We start from the raw sequence: 12,968 nt of genomic DNA, 5'->3' as shown, positions 1-12,968 counted from the left end.
AGATTTCACTTATCATTCTAATAAATGTCAAAATTTTATAAAAAATAAATGTATATAATTTAACGTTTGATCTTTTTTAGAAGAGTTTTGAAATTTTTTTAGAAAGTTAAACTCGGATTTGACCTCAAGTACTCGAAGTCATTACCGAATTTTGACCAATTTTAATAAAATCAGTTTTAAACTCAATTACTCGGAAATCGAATCGAATGAGGGATTGAAAACGAGTACTCATAGTACTCGACTCACTCGACGATTTTTAGAACACTAAACACAGTTAATATCATGCATTGAAAACAATATAATTTTCTTGAACTGTATTTTACAAAAGTGAATTACATTCATCAACACCCGGAAGTAAAGGGATGTAGAGATGAAAATAAAGGGGGCAGACAGGGGCAGGGCCGCCCCTATGTATTTGGGTGCCCTAGGCGGGATTCAAAAATGGTGCCCCATATTCATAACCGAAAAATCACAATAAGATATATTCATTGTATAAAATAAAACTTACTTGAATCTAAAGTAGCAAGTGAATATAATGAATTTCTTGTACGCTAAATATCCAAATTTTCAACCTCCTGCAATAATCTCCTGCAAGTCACTGATGTAATATCATGAATATAGAACATTCATCATTACTACTACACAACAATGTCAAAATAAAGTTATAAAAATGAGTTTACCTTTATTGATTTTGAAACTTTTTTCTAGGCTTTTCAGATGTGAATCTCTCTATGATTTTGCTATAATCTAGAGAACTTGCCAGCTCACTTTCAATATACAATAAAGCTAATCCATTAAGTCTATCTTGAGACATCGAAGAGCGGAGATAAGATTTGATCAGTTTCAATCTAGAAAATGTCATTTCCGCCTCTACCACTGTAACAGGAATGGTCACAACGATTCTATAAGCTATCCAAGCATTTGGATAATTTATTTGTCTTGAACTAGAACTTAAATAATTAAGCACATCTATTGCCTTTGTTATCTCATCGGGTATTACCATTCGAAGCACTAGTAACTCGTTAAACAACTCTGCGCCAACAATATCATATCGCATATCATGTATAAGAAATCCCACAAGCTTCATGCAACAAGATTTTAACCCCTCATCATCACCAGATAAATGCTTCTTCAGGTTAAATAAAAACCCAAAATTTTCCTTATAATCTTGAAACTGTTTAAACCTTTCTTTGAGTTGAAAAGCACCTTGATCAACAATATACAAGAAATAATACCTTCTGAATTTTTGTTCAGCACTCAAGTTCTGATCATCATCAGCTGCAGTAACCCCAAGATCATCAAAATGAACAAGCCTACGAATTTTTCGCTTTTCAGGAAACACAGGCTCCACATCCAACTCCAAAGCTAACTCTTTTGCCTCCTTCTTACAAGAGTCATAACCAGTCATCATTTGCAATTTCTCTGCTTCCGCCGCTTTCAATTTCTTTTGCCTTTTTTGATGACGCGATAACTGGTTACGCTTCATTTTCAAATTATCTAGTCATCAAACAAAATAATGCAATTAATTTTAGTCACCAATCCCAAATCAGTAAATCACAAAAGACATACTACTTTTTACAAAAATAAATCTCAATTATTCTCTAATTATTCACATCAAATCCTTAAATTGAAAAATAATAATAAACAAATAGTAAATTACAATATTATTAAAAAAGTAATTAGAATAGAAATCTTTAAACCATACCTGTATTATAATTGCTGAATTGCAAAGCACAGATGATCCGATCTTCACGATGAGTCGATGACTTCCAGTGTTTTGATAATTGATATTCAGAATGAACAGAGAACAATCTGTGTTCTGTATTTTATTCGGTAGCTAAGCAGAGGGAAGGAGAGAGTTTTGTACTTTTGTTATATGACTTCATCTGGCCATCTGGGCAATGGGTATAGACGCGCATAGTCCAAAAACTCAATTTCTCCAAACCTTTCACATTTTTACTTTGTTTTGTTTATTAAATAAATTTATTAATTATATTTTTTAAGTAAATTAAAGTAAATTATATTTTAATTTTAAAATAAAGTTATCACAAAGATAATAATATATTTTAAAATTTTAATATGTCCCCCAATCAAATATATGTTAATGTATTCTAATTAAAATTTTTATTTTAAAATATAAAAAATAAAAAAAATAAATAATATAAAAAATAAATACACCTATATACATATGTTATTGAAATATTTTGGTGCCCCTGTGTGCGGTGGTGCCCTAGGCGGCCGCCTTGGCCGCCTTACCCAAGGGCCGGCCCTGGACAGGGGTGGCAATTTCGGATTTCGGGTCATGTTCGTGTCTGTCAATTTCATGTCAAATTAAAATTACCTAAATTAAATAAAAATAATTTTTTAAGTGAAAATGAATGAAATTCTTAATAACGGGTCATTTCGGATCACTTTTCGGTTATGCAAGTCGTGTTCGGTCCATTTTCGGATTTTCTCTGGATAAATTGAATTATAAATCGAGTCGAATTCGTGTCAGTGTAGTGTCAGATATTACCGCCCCTAACGGCAGAGGGTGATATAAGCCCTAAATTAGGAACAGGACTTAGCATCCAACATAGCCGTACCAGGGGGTTTATCCGGGGCTTATCTGCCAAACTAAATCATTCTTGTTCTTCTGGGTTTTAAACAGAAATAAATAAATAAATAAATTCGAAGAAGGATGGAACATGGGTCAGCAGATAATGAATCAGCCTCCACATTTTCATTCACTGATGAAGATCATACTCTTGCTAATGCTCTCCGTTTCTCCCTCAATCAAGAGTATTCAGACATTTCTATTATGCTGCTGATGTGTTTAGTTTTATAAATTTAAGTGTTTGATTTTGTTCCCCTATGTTTTGCAGTCCAAGAGTGGCGTTTTGTGGATACAGCATTCCTCATCCGTCCCAGCCTCGAGTTAATATACGAGTCCAGACTACCGGTAAACAAGCCTTATGTTTTCTTTATCTACTGCCTATGTTTTGTGTAAGCTCTAGTGTTAATATTCATATGTTTCTTGGTGGTTTTGCTTGCTTCATTTGTTACTTTCATAGTCGGGCGGCGGGTTCTTTGGCTAGCTATTTTTCCCCTTTCTAGATAGTCTGTCATGGTTGTAATTGATTTAAGAGGCCACTTGCTCAAGGTGCTTTAATTTATCTTTCCCTTTAAGTTACCCCCAAATTTCCTACAACTGAAGGTTAGGTTCTAACTCGAGACCCCTTCTGGTACTAGAACTTATCAGCCTAATCCTGAACTTATCAGCCTAATCCTTTTTTCCCTTTCAAATTCTGGATGTTCCCTTCTATTCTGCCCCAAAATGTGTTGAGTAACCAGCTCATCTAAAACCTAAGGTGTTAGAGGAAGGGCCCAGTAGGATCACTCGAAAGCCCATTTATGGGTCGAAGAGTGGAACACTGGCGCCCATCTTTGGGGCATTAATTGCATTTAGTGTCCACATTAAATTGTGAGAATGTTGGGGTGGCTGGGAATCGAACCTTAGTCCTCCCGCCAGCCTAAGCTGTGATACCATGTTGAATAACCAGTTCATCTAAAACCTTAAGGTGTTAGAGGAAGACCCCAATAGGATCATATATTTAACAAAATGGTCTTTATTGTACTCCCTCAGTCCCTTCCAATTGTTTACATTTCTGAGGAAGTGTCCGACACGCATTTTAAGGTGCATAAAAAGTATAGTTATGTAACTTATTTTTACAATTTTCTTTTTCTGAATAAAAGTTAATGTTTTAATTTTTATTCAGAAAAACAAAATTGTAAAAAAAAATTACAGAACTATACTTTATATGCACCTTAAAATGCGTGTCGGATACTCTCTAAAAAATGTAAACAATTGAAAGAGACGGAATGGAGTATGTTTTTTAGCAATCCGTCTGTTGATACTCGTTACCATGTAATCCTACCTTGAATATGAGCAGATGACTTTTCTACTTGCAAATTATACACATAAAGGTCTATACTCACAATTGAGGAACCATCCAAGGTCAAGAACATCCATAGACACGAGCTTTGAAGCCATGGGCCTAATATGTGAAAATATATAGTGATTTGACCCTATTCCTAGGTTGATAAGCAAGAAAAAAACCTCACACTGGGGTTAGATTTAACTATGTGATGCCATTCGTGACATATGTTTTGTTTTCAAACTTACCCTTGGCATTTGGAAATGTTTTCTGACTTTCACAACTTGATGGATTCACTCTTTGTTAATTCTTTGTGCTCTAGACACAAACAAGTTTCACGATTGATAGTTATATAAGTTTAGTACCCCTAACATATGGTTCTTCCCTTTGAATTTCAAGGGTGACTAATGAGTAGAATCCCATTTTCTTCTCCTTTTGCTCAAATGGTCAAAATAATTTATATCTTACATGTCTTCTTTCTGAATCTACAGGAGTTCCAGCAAACGAAGTATTGAAGGATTCATGCCAGGATTTACTGATGATTTGCCAGCATTCTAGGCACACTTTTAGTCTAGCTGTTGAAGGTTTTAGAAACGAACAAGTTCGCAAAGCCATGGATATAGAACAATGAGGAATTTTTGCTGGCTTTACCATTTTGTTTTGTTTCTTAATGTTGAAAATTAAACCATCAATGCGCATGTTGACATTCATTACTGAGTTCAACTACATCATTGTCTTCATAAAAGATGGTTTGAAAGAGTTAAATTTGATTTACTTTGTTTACGGGGGGAAAGACTCCATTTGATGTAGCTTTTGAAAATGGTTGTATAATGTATGTGATTTATTGCTAGCAGAGATTCTTTCTGACCTCCCGAACTTGCAGTATTGGAATTTGGAATGTAAGCATCCTTCCCATTCAACAAATATGTTCGAATCTGTGTGTGATAATAAACAGTTTTTGAAACAGTAGGGTTTCGTTAATGACAAGAGACTTTCATCAATGGCAAGAGTGCCGCCAAAAGGTATGGGTTCCTCCCCTGCCATTCCTACATACTTTAAAATCCAAGGCATTGAAAAATATGTAACATACAAAGATAAAAGTTTGAAAGGCTGTCCTGGTACAACTGCTAGTTATCTTGTAAGTTGCAGAAAGGAAAATGGTCCATCTGCATCTGGAGGGCCCTTTTTGGCATAATAATGGAGCACCAGTGCTGATATAACCCAAAACTTTGTCATAAAATCCAACGTAGGATACACTATTCTATAATATTTAGCATTTGTAATACTTCTATAACTCAGCCACATAGGGATATAGACATTTAGATAGGGAAGCTCTTCCTTAGATTCAAGAGGATAAACCATACTATAAAAATTCAGTGAAAAACATGGAAGTGAAAAAGCCAAGAAATGATAAAAGCGACAATCATGCAGACCAGCAGAACGTTCATAAGTCGGCGACCATCAAGGAATCGAGTCCCAGAAACGACCTCAGGTGCCGCGTTTACTTCTGTCACAGGTCCATCAGTGTAGTTTGTCAAATTTGTCTGCTCAACGGTTACATTGAGTGCCTCAATCATCTGCTCAGAAGCAACATTTAGTGCAATGGAACCACATATCTCACAAATACTGCAAAAAAATCAAGGAAATAGGCAGCAAATCAAGACAAAGCGTAAAGTTACCGCCCTTCAAATTATTAAGCAATAACTTGTTAATTGAATATGAAACGGAAAACGGAAACTGAAAACATGAAAAATATGCTAACATCAATTGTCTGTTTCTTTTCCAAATGGGGAGAGGTATCCACTCTGTTATTACAAAAAGGGATGAACTGCAGTATGTAATAATAGCACTGATCACTAGTCAGGACCAGTACAACAAAATTAAACGGGACCTACGGATAGATTTTCTAATTTTTTGGATAATCTAAAGCTTCCTCATTTTTGTTTATATCCGCTCCAAGAGAGAAGGCAAGGCTGCATAAATTTTGCATTGCCTGGTCCATTGCTATTATGGAAGTTATGTGAGAAAGCCCCTTTCCAACCCCTAAAATAATTAGGTTTTATTCTGTCACTTGCACCATAAAACAATCCCATTAAGGGATACAATCTCACCACGGAGCAACAAATATTCACAATTTGATAATGTTCGGGGGTAGGAGGGCATGTTAGATGGTCAACTCTCCCAAAAACATGAGCAGTAAGTAGAAGCTACTATACGGAACTTACACTTTCAACAAATTTAAATAGAGCACCTGCATTGTTCTCTATGATAGAGTGCTCAATAGAAGTAATATATTCCCAATAGTGCACCTATTTTGTTCTGCAACAGAATCCTAACTTCATAAATTAGGCTATAACACAAAACATATAAATTTGAACTTTGACAACATACATTTTAGACTTGAGGCTGTATTATACCAGTTAATAATTCAACATAGCAAGGACAAGTTGATTGATTTAGAGCAGATCAATCAGATAGACTTCCTGCAGGACACACACATAGAGACACGGGCAAGATGTAAAGTTACAGTTTCTTGATGGGTAAGGTAGCACACATACCTTGATAATAGAAAAAAGGGAACTCTGAATACAGCCAAATTTAAGTATGTACTTCTGTGCATTCTTTTTCTTTTACTTTTTTTGCTTCAGTTCAATTATGTACTCTTGTTCTCGCAGTTAGAGCAATAGGTTTTGTCTAATATTACATGCTGTGTGTGTGTGTGTTTTAAGCACATGCAGGGTGACTAGAAAATGTATGCTCTGGCAAGAATGTGTTTGTATTTGTTTGGACAGTTCTAAAATGTTTAATTTTATGAACTGGCAAAAGAATGTAAACAAAAAAAATGCAAAAGCAGACCGCAGCGACACATTGATATGGGAAAAAAAATGGAACCATATGCTTGTAATCCACTAAAGTGAGTCGGTACACCGATAAATGCCAGGCAATGGCCACTATAAACTAAACTAGAGTAATTACAATTTTTTTCTTTAAAATAAAGGGTTTGCTAGCTCAACTACGATCTAATGAAACGTATGTACTCATTACCAGCTTGTATTATGTTCATACAATGGAAGTTGCACCTGGATCTTACAAAAATTATAGTTGTAATGGGAATAGAGGTAAGATATGGATGCTCTTAAAAACCATTGCAAAAGAAGAAGAGTATTAGAGCCTGAGTGGGGAGGTATGTGCGTGTGAGTATTTAAAAATCTGTAATTAATGATCATAACCAAAAATATATTATAAATTAAAAATCAGTAGGCAAATAGATACAAAAAAATATATAGTGAATGACAGAAAATAAAGTTATTCTTGTGTAAAAACTGGAAAAACAACATGTTAATCTAGTCATAGGCATCTTTTGTCTGATGAAAGGAAAGCCTGAAAATGGCTGTAAAGTACCAAAAAAATTATAAAAAGCTGGATGATGATAGTTCTTGCTTAACATGAAGCACTAAAAGAAAACTCGCAACCATTTGAATTCATAAGTTTCATGTGCCATGCAAAAGAGGTGGATTAAGAACAACACTTGATAAATTTTCGCTGAGACTACCTTACTTTATCCGCTGATACCGTAAGAGAAAGGCTAGTGACAAAAACAAAACAACATAATGGACAATCTAATAGGAACACACAAGTATGATGCAGACTCTGAAAAGAGACAAGTCTAAAGCAAAACTTTTTATCAGGATTATATATTGCGCAATCACATTTTAAGAAACCAGATATAAAAAGACATAAAAGAGAAACCGAAAAAATGTAAAAGGAGATACAGATACCCGAAGATTATACTAAAAAACAACCATAGAAGCATGGACAGCAATATGTACTAAACATCAATTCATCTCTTCTTAATTCTTGCAGCTGATATCAAGAAGAATTAACTTCTACAACACAGGAACGGTTACAAGTGCTCAAACGAGAAAAAACTTCAACAACACAAGGACGGTTACAAGTGCTCAACGGAGAGAAAACCGTTTTTCCAAAATTAATGCATGTTGAAACTCATAAAGTAGAAAGAGGAAAATTAATTGATCAGTAGCATCAAAATCAAATCTTGGAAGACCACATTTGTACAACACTCAAAGAATTCTTACTTCTTAATCAGGGGGTAAAAGTACCTTTAATAACTCACAATATACCACCTTTCCTAAACTGACACCAAAACCAGACTAATTAAGTTCACTTCTTGATCAAATCTTGGGGTAATAGTACAAGTCAAACAGTAACACAGTACATATAAACATAAGAAAGATGAAAATCAGAACTAATCAACCAAGAAAATACCACTTTTCCTAAACTGCAAACAAATCAGAACTATACACAGTTACACACAATGCACATATACAAACAAATATTAAAATCAGAACTAACCAACTCAAGAAACTACCACCTTTGCAAAATTAACATCAAATTCAGTACTAATCAATACACACACACAAGCACATGATTTTATCAAGAAAAGACTCACAAATCACAATCAACTATACAAAACCACATTTAATCAACAGAGAGAGAGAGGGAGGGAGGGGGGGGGGCGAGAGAGAGAGAGAGAGAGAGAGAGAGAGGAGACTCACATATTCCCCCTAATCTTGAACCAAGTTTCAGCACATCTCTTATGAGCAGCACCCAGATCACCTTTACAATCACACCCCAACTGTATATACCCACCTCCATTATCCCCATTCTCTCCCTCAGCCATTTCACCACCTCCATTTTCCATCAAATTCAAATGACAAATCCTACACTCTCTCTCCTCCACCTCCTCATCTCTCTCCTCCCCATCTCTCTTTCTCCTCTTCTTCCTCCTCTTCTTCTTCCTATAATAACTATGCACTTTCCTCTCCAATTCCCCACTCTCCAAATCCACCTCCCCTTCCGACACCCCACATTGAGACGACGACCCATTTGGCCGGAATGTGGTTAGCTCCTCGCCGGAATCGGAAAAGTGAACACTCCCATCTGTTGTGGTCCCACCACTGCTCAATGTGATCTGGGGCGTGTGGGTCCATCTCCGGTGACGCCGCCGTCGTTGCTGCTCGGTGATTTCCACTGCCCCCTCCTCTGTAACAGCTGACATTGCTTTTCTTGATTTGTTAAAGTGGAGTTGCAATGTGTGTTTGTGTTTATACTTTATATACTTCGTGTGTATCTTAATGTGTGCGTCATGTGTGAATTAGTTTTTGTTGTCTAAATATTTATTGTACTTGATTAATAAAGACAAAATTCAAAAAAATTTAGAAAGAGAACAGTGTAATATAAAATTTATTATTTTAAATTCAAAATTGTTTTTACCGTCGAAACTTCTGATTTTTTTTGGGAAGGTTTTAAGAGGAGAAAAGAAAAAAAAAATAGAAGAAAGATGAAAACAAAAAATCATGTATAAAAAAGTTTAGGACATAGCGGATAAAATAGACTCGATAATTTGTTTATTATTGTGAATATTTTTTTGTCATATATTTTCCTCGTATTGTATATTTAAATGTTAAATACAAAAGTTTGGTACACTTTAATATGATATATGTAATGATTGGGAATTTTCGCGAATTAATTATGGGAGTAAAGTGTAATTATGTGAATTATGTATTATTATGTGAGAATGGAAATATTTAAATAAATATTATATTCCAGTTTGACGTGTCAGCTGATATAAAGAGAATAATTGTGAAGCGTAGTTGAAAATGCTCAGTGTCGGGCCGTCAAGACGTAACCTGTTACGCGAAGAATGAATATTAGTAAAAAGGAAAGTTTTATGATTAAGTATATTTCATTACGATAAGTGATATGTGAATCTATGTTAAGGTGCATGATTACGTGATTATATGCTTGTATGATATTATTTGGAATTTTAGAAAATAAGAAGTGCATTATTTTAGAAAGAGAACAGTGTAATACAAAATTTGTCATTTGTCATTTTAAATTGTTTTTACGGTCCAAATTTTTGATTTTTTTTTGAGAAGGTTTTAAGAGGAGAAAAGAAAAGAGAAGAAAAGAAAAATAGAAGAAAAATGAAAACAAAAAATCATGTATAAAAAAGTTTAGGACATAGCGGACAAAATAGACTCGATAATTTGTTTGTTAGTGTGAATATTTTCTTGTCATATATCTTCCTCGTATTGTATATTCAAATGTTAAATACAAAAGTTAGTTACAATTTACTAATATGATATGAGCGACTTGTGCGGCGTGAACAGTTCGGTGAATATCTATATTGTGTATATAAATATAAAATTATTATATCTATTTTTATGTCAGTTTCGTAAACAAAATTATTAAATTTGCGTATGATTTTGTTGTGAAGTAGAAAATTACCCGGTCTAAAAAATCTAAAGATAGTTTGTGTATCTAACTTTGGAAGTTGCCAATTTAAAAAAATATGTGCAAATAAAAGAGGAAAAAATTGAAACGAAAAGACTGGTGTTACTTTTTTATAATGCCAGATACGCAGAGGGTTGATGTGCTCCACTTTGAGCAGAAGTGTGTGAATATTGTAGTGGTAAATGTTTATTTTTGTGGCATCTGTTGCTCTTATATGTTATATCATTTGTTATAGAAATCGGCCGATATTTCAAAAATCGCCGATAAATCGCTTAAAAATTGGTTTAAAATATTTGTCCGATTTGATCGATTCCCGATAAATCGTCGATTAATCATCCGATTTTTTAAAAATCGTCTAATAAATCGTAAATCGGTACCTCAACTAAATAGTTCCGATTTCCGAAATCTGTAATACTGGTTATATTTTAATATTTTTGGGCAGACAATGACTATGCGCTGGTCTAGTGACACTAAAGAGATGAGGTGTATTAAGGATTAAGGGAAATATTTTTTAATGTTTCTTTTTCACTTGGGCACTTTTCTTTATGTTTTATGGTTGAAGATTGTACTAAAGCAAGTCACTTTGAGTTTGGGATTTGCAAACCATACAGCTGTTTATTTTAATAATTTAATAACATAAATAACGTCTGAATTTGTTAAAGATTAATCCTTTATTGTTCTCGCTCATTTTAAGAATTTTCGAGAACATATTCTCATTTATAAGGCCATATATTATATTTGTTAAAAAAATAACCTAAATAACGTGCACAACGACATTTTGATATTTGATCTATTATCTATTAAAATTGAATAAAATTTTGTGCCTAAAATTATGGAGTTATTTTGATACTTGATCTATTATATATTCATATTGAATAAAATTTTGTACATAAAATTATGGAGTTTTATGTGTTACTGATATAATAAAAAGATAGTTAATAGTATGATTAGTTTTACCCAAAATTGTAAAAATCAAAAATATGTTCAAACTAAATTTTGTTCGAGAAAAACGAGTAGTCAGAACACTAGAGATACTCGGAATCAGATAACTAATCACATATTTTTTTAATAAATCTCTCTTATATATTAAATTCATTTAACTCAAAATTCAATATTTAGTGTATATGTATTAGAACTTAACAGTTAAAACTCAGTTGAAATATATTCTTTTATCACATTATATAAGTTATATACCTATATATAAAAATAATTATCTAATACTTCAATATATTCACTTTATATATTAAATAGTAAAATTTTATAACCACCACTACATTCTTACGTTATACTCATCTTATACATTAAATATTAACCGGTTCCAGCACTTTGCATATTTTTTCTACTTTTCACCAGTAATTTTGTTTTTTTTTTAATTTCCGTTCCCAACCCGAATGTAAAAAATTGGGTGGAATAGGGAGAGTAATAGTAAGCAAATTAATTAAGGCATGGGGGACCCGGAGGGCTCCACACTACCTAAGGTGTGCTTTACGAGTCCGGAGGAGCCTCCAGAAGGCTTCCAAGCCCCCATGGCGCACCTGAGTGAAATGAGAGATCTTTGGGAGCCCTTTTTCTCGGAAATGTATTGAAGGCGTCATTTTGTAGTCTTGCGAGTTGTACGCGTAGGGGAACAATCGTCAATCTTAATGTGTGGTTGGGAGCCCTGTCTATGCATTCGACGGATTGTCCTCGTCGGGAGACTTTGGGATTATCTCGTATTTTGCACTTATACATTTGGGACCACTTGTCCTGTAGTCTGGTGGGTTATTCTCATTGGTGAATAATGATGCGCTTGAGCATTTGCGGTAAGTCATGACTATACCTGCGATTATGATCTACGAAGATAGCGGTTGCGGATGAGATATCTAGTGGTCGGAGAGTTTTCTTATCCGTGAAGTTCCAAAGTCGTAATCGAGGCTTGGGCCTTTGTAACTAGCCCACATCTGGGTACTCCTAAAATAAATCAATGTTCGAGTTATAATAAGAAGTTGGTTCGACAATTGCTACTGGGCCACAAAATTAGAAACCAAGTCCATATTGATTTTTTCTCCTCAAGAAATACGTCCGGCTTGATCCTCTGTAAAAGGAGGTATGTACGCACATTGTAAGAATACCTGTTTGAGAGTTCCGAGAAGACAAATATAAATCTTAGCAATCTCAGCCGTTTATTAAGAACAAATTAACGCACTCTGGTGATTTCTCCGATCACCGACCACCGCTATGGATCTTAATTCCGGCCTCGAAACTCAAATATTTGTTAACTAAATTCCTCCGTTGACATGTAATAATATAATTGTAGTAGAACTTTGCTAGAGATGCTCATGTTGTCGCGGATAAATAATGGATACAACAATATTTTATTTTTTTAAAAAAAGGCTCTTAAAATTTAAAATTAATTAAGGACATTTAAGTAAATTCAGCAAGTACTGTACGATCGACCAACTATCAAATTTTCAATTGGAATTAGTCTTCTTTTAACGATTTTAATATAAATTGAATTAGAATATACTACAAATTAAGTAAATTCAGCAAGTACCTGCTAGTCGCTAAATACGCGCTAAAATTCACGCAAGTATACGCGTTCACAAGTAATATAGAATTATTTCTAGTTCATTCCCACATGGACAGATTTAGGCTAACTTTTTGATTATGCACCAATGCAACAATGATATGGCTATTATTCAATGCTAAGACGAATACAAATTGGGTTTTAATTATACTACGATTGACTAATGA

At 34.1% G+C, this 12,968-nt stretch overlaps 3 protein-coding genes across 3 annotated transcripts; 1 reads left to right on the top strand and 2 right to left on the bottom strand.

Moving 5' to 3' along the window:
* Positions 1 to 682: 682 nt before the first annotated feature.
* On the bottom strand, positions 683 to 1,486 carry LOC141695990 (uncharacterized). Its single transcript, XM_074500189.1, has one exon. The coding sequence runs from the start codon at positions 1,484 to 1,486 to the stop codon at positions 683 to 685; it is 804 nt and encodes a 267-aa protein (XP_074356290.1).
* A 1,023-nt stretch (positions 1,487 to 2,509) lies between these two features.
* Positions 2,510 to 4,786, top strand: LOC141698536 (uncharacterized). The gene is made up of 3 exons (XM_074503242.1): positions 2,510 to 2,781; positions 2,865 to 2,941; positions 4,409 to 4,786. Exons 1-3 carry the CDS (start codon positions 2,681 to 2,683, stop codon positions 4,546 to 4,548), a joined length of 318 nt encoding a protein of 105 aa, XP_074359343.1. The 5' UTR covers positions 2,510 to 2,680; the 3' UTR covers positions 4,549 to 4,786.
* A 455-nt stretch (positions 4,787 to 5,241) lies between these two features.
* LOC141698535 (uncharacterized) lies at positions 5,242 to 9,087 on the bottom strand. The gene is made up of 2 exons (XM_074503241.1): positions 8,495 to 9,087; positions 5,242 to 5,543 (listed from the first exon to the last, which is right to left on the bottom strand). The coding sequence occupies exons 1-2, from the start codon at positions 8,995 to 8,997 to the stop codon at positions 5,291 to 5,293; spliced, it is 756 nt and encodes a 251-aa protein (XP_074359342.1). The 5' UTR covers positions 8,998 to 9,087; the 3' UTR covers positions 5,242 to 5,290.
* Between the last annotated feature and the right edge of the window lie 3,881 nt (positions 9,088 to 12,968).

This window comes from Apium graveolens, chromosome 11 (assembly GCF_009905375.1).
Source record: "Apium graveolens cultivar Ventura chromosome 11, ASM990537v1, whole genome shotgun sequence".
NCBI classification, from domain to species: Eukaryota; Viridiplantae; Streptophyta; class Magnoliopsida; order Apiales; family Apiaceae; genus Apium; species Apium graveolens.
Note: the sequence above shows the minus strand (reverse complement) of the source record. Positions and strands in the feature narration are given on the sequence as shown.

Bases quoted from the DNA above. Each gene is read 5' to 3' on its own strand.
- LOC141698535 (XM_074503241.1), bottom strand. From the start codon at position 8,997: ATGTCAGCTGTTACAGAGGAGGGGGCAGTGGAAATCACCGAGCAGCAA. The intron at 5,544-8,494 runs GTGAGTCTCCTC...ATTTTTTTGCAG, and splicing joins TTCAAGATTAGGGGGAATAT to TATTTGTGAGATATGTGGTT.
- LOC141695990 (XM_074500189.1), bottom strand. From the start codon at position 1,486: ATGAAGCGTAACCAGTTATCGCGTCATCAAAAAAGGCAAAAGAAATTG.
- LOC141698536 (XM_074503242.1), top strand. From the start codon at position 2,681: ATGGAACATGGGTCAGCAGATAATGAATCAGCCTCCACATTTTCATTC. The intron at 2,782-2,864 runs GTATTCAGACAT...TATGTTTTGCAG, and splicing joins CGTTTCTCCCTCAATCAAGA to TCCAAGAGTGGCGTTTTGTG. The intron at 2,942-4,408 runs GTAAACAAGCCT...CTGAATCTACAG, and splicing joins TATACGAGTCCAGACTACCG to GAGTTCCAGCAAACGAAGTA.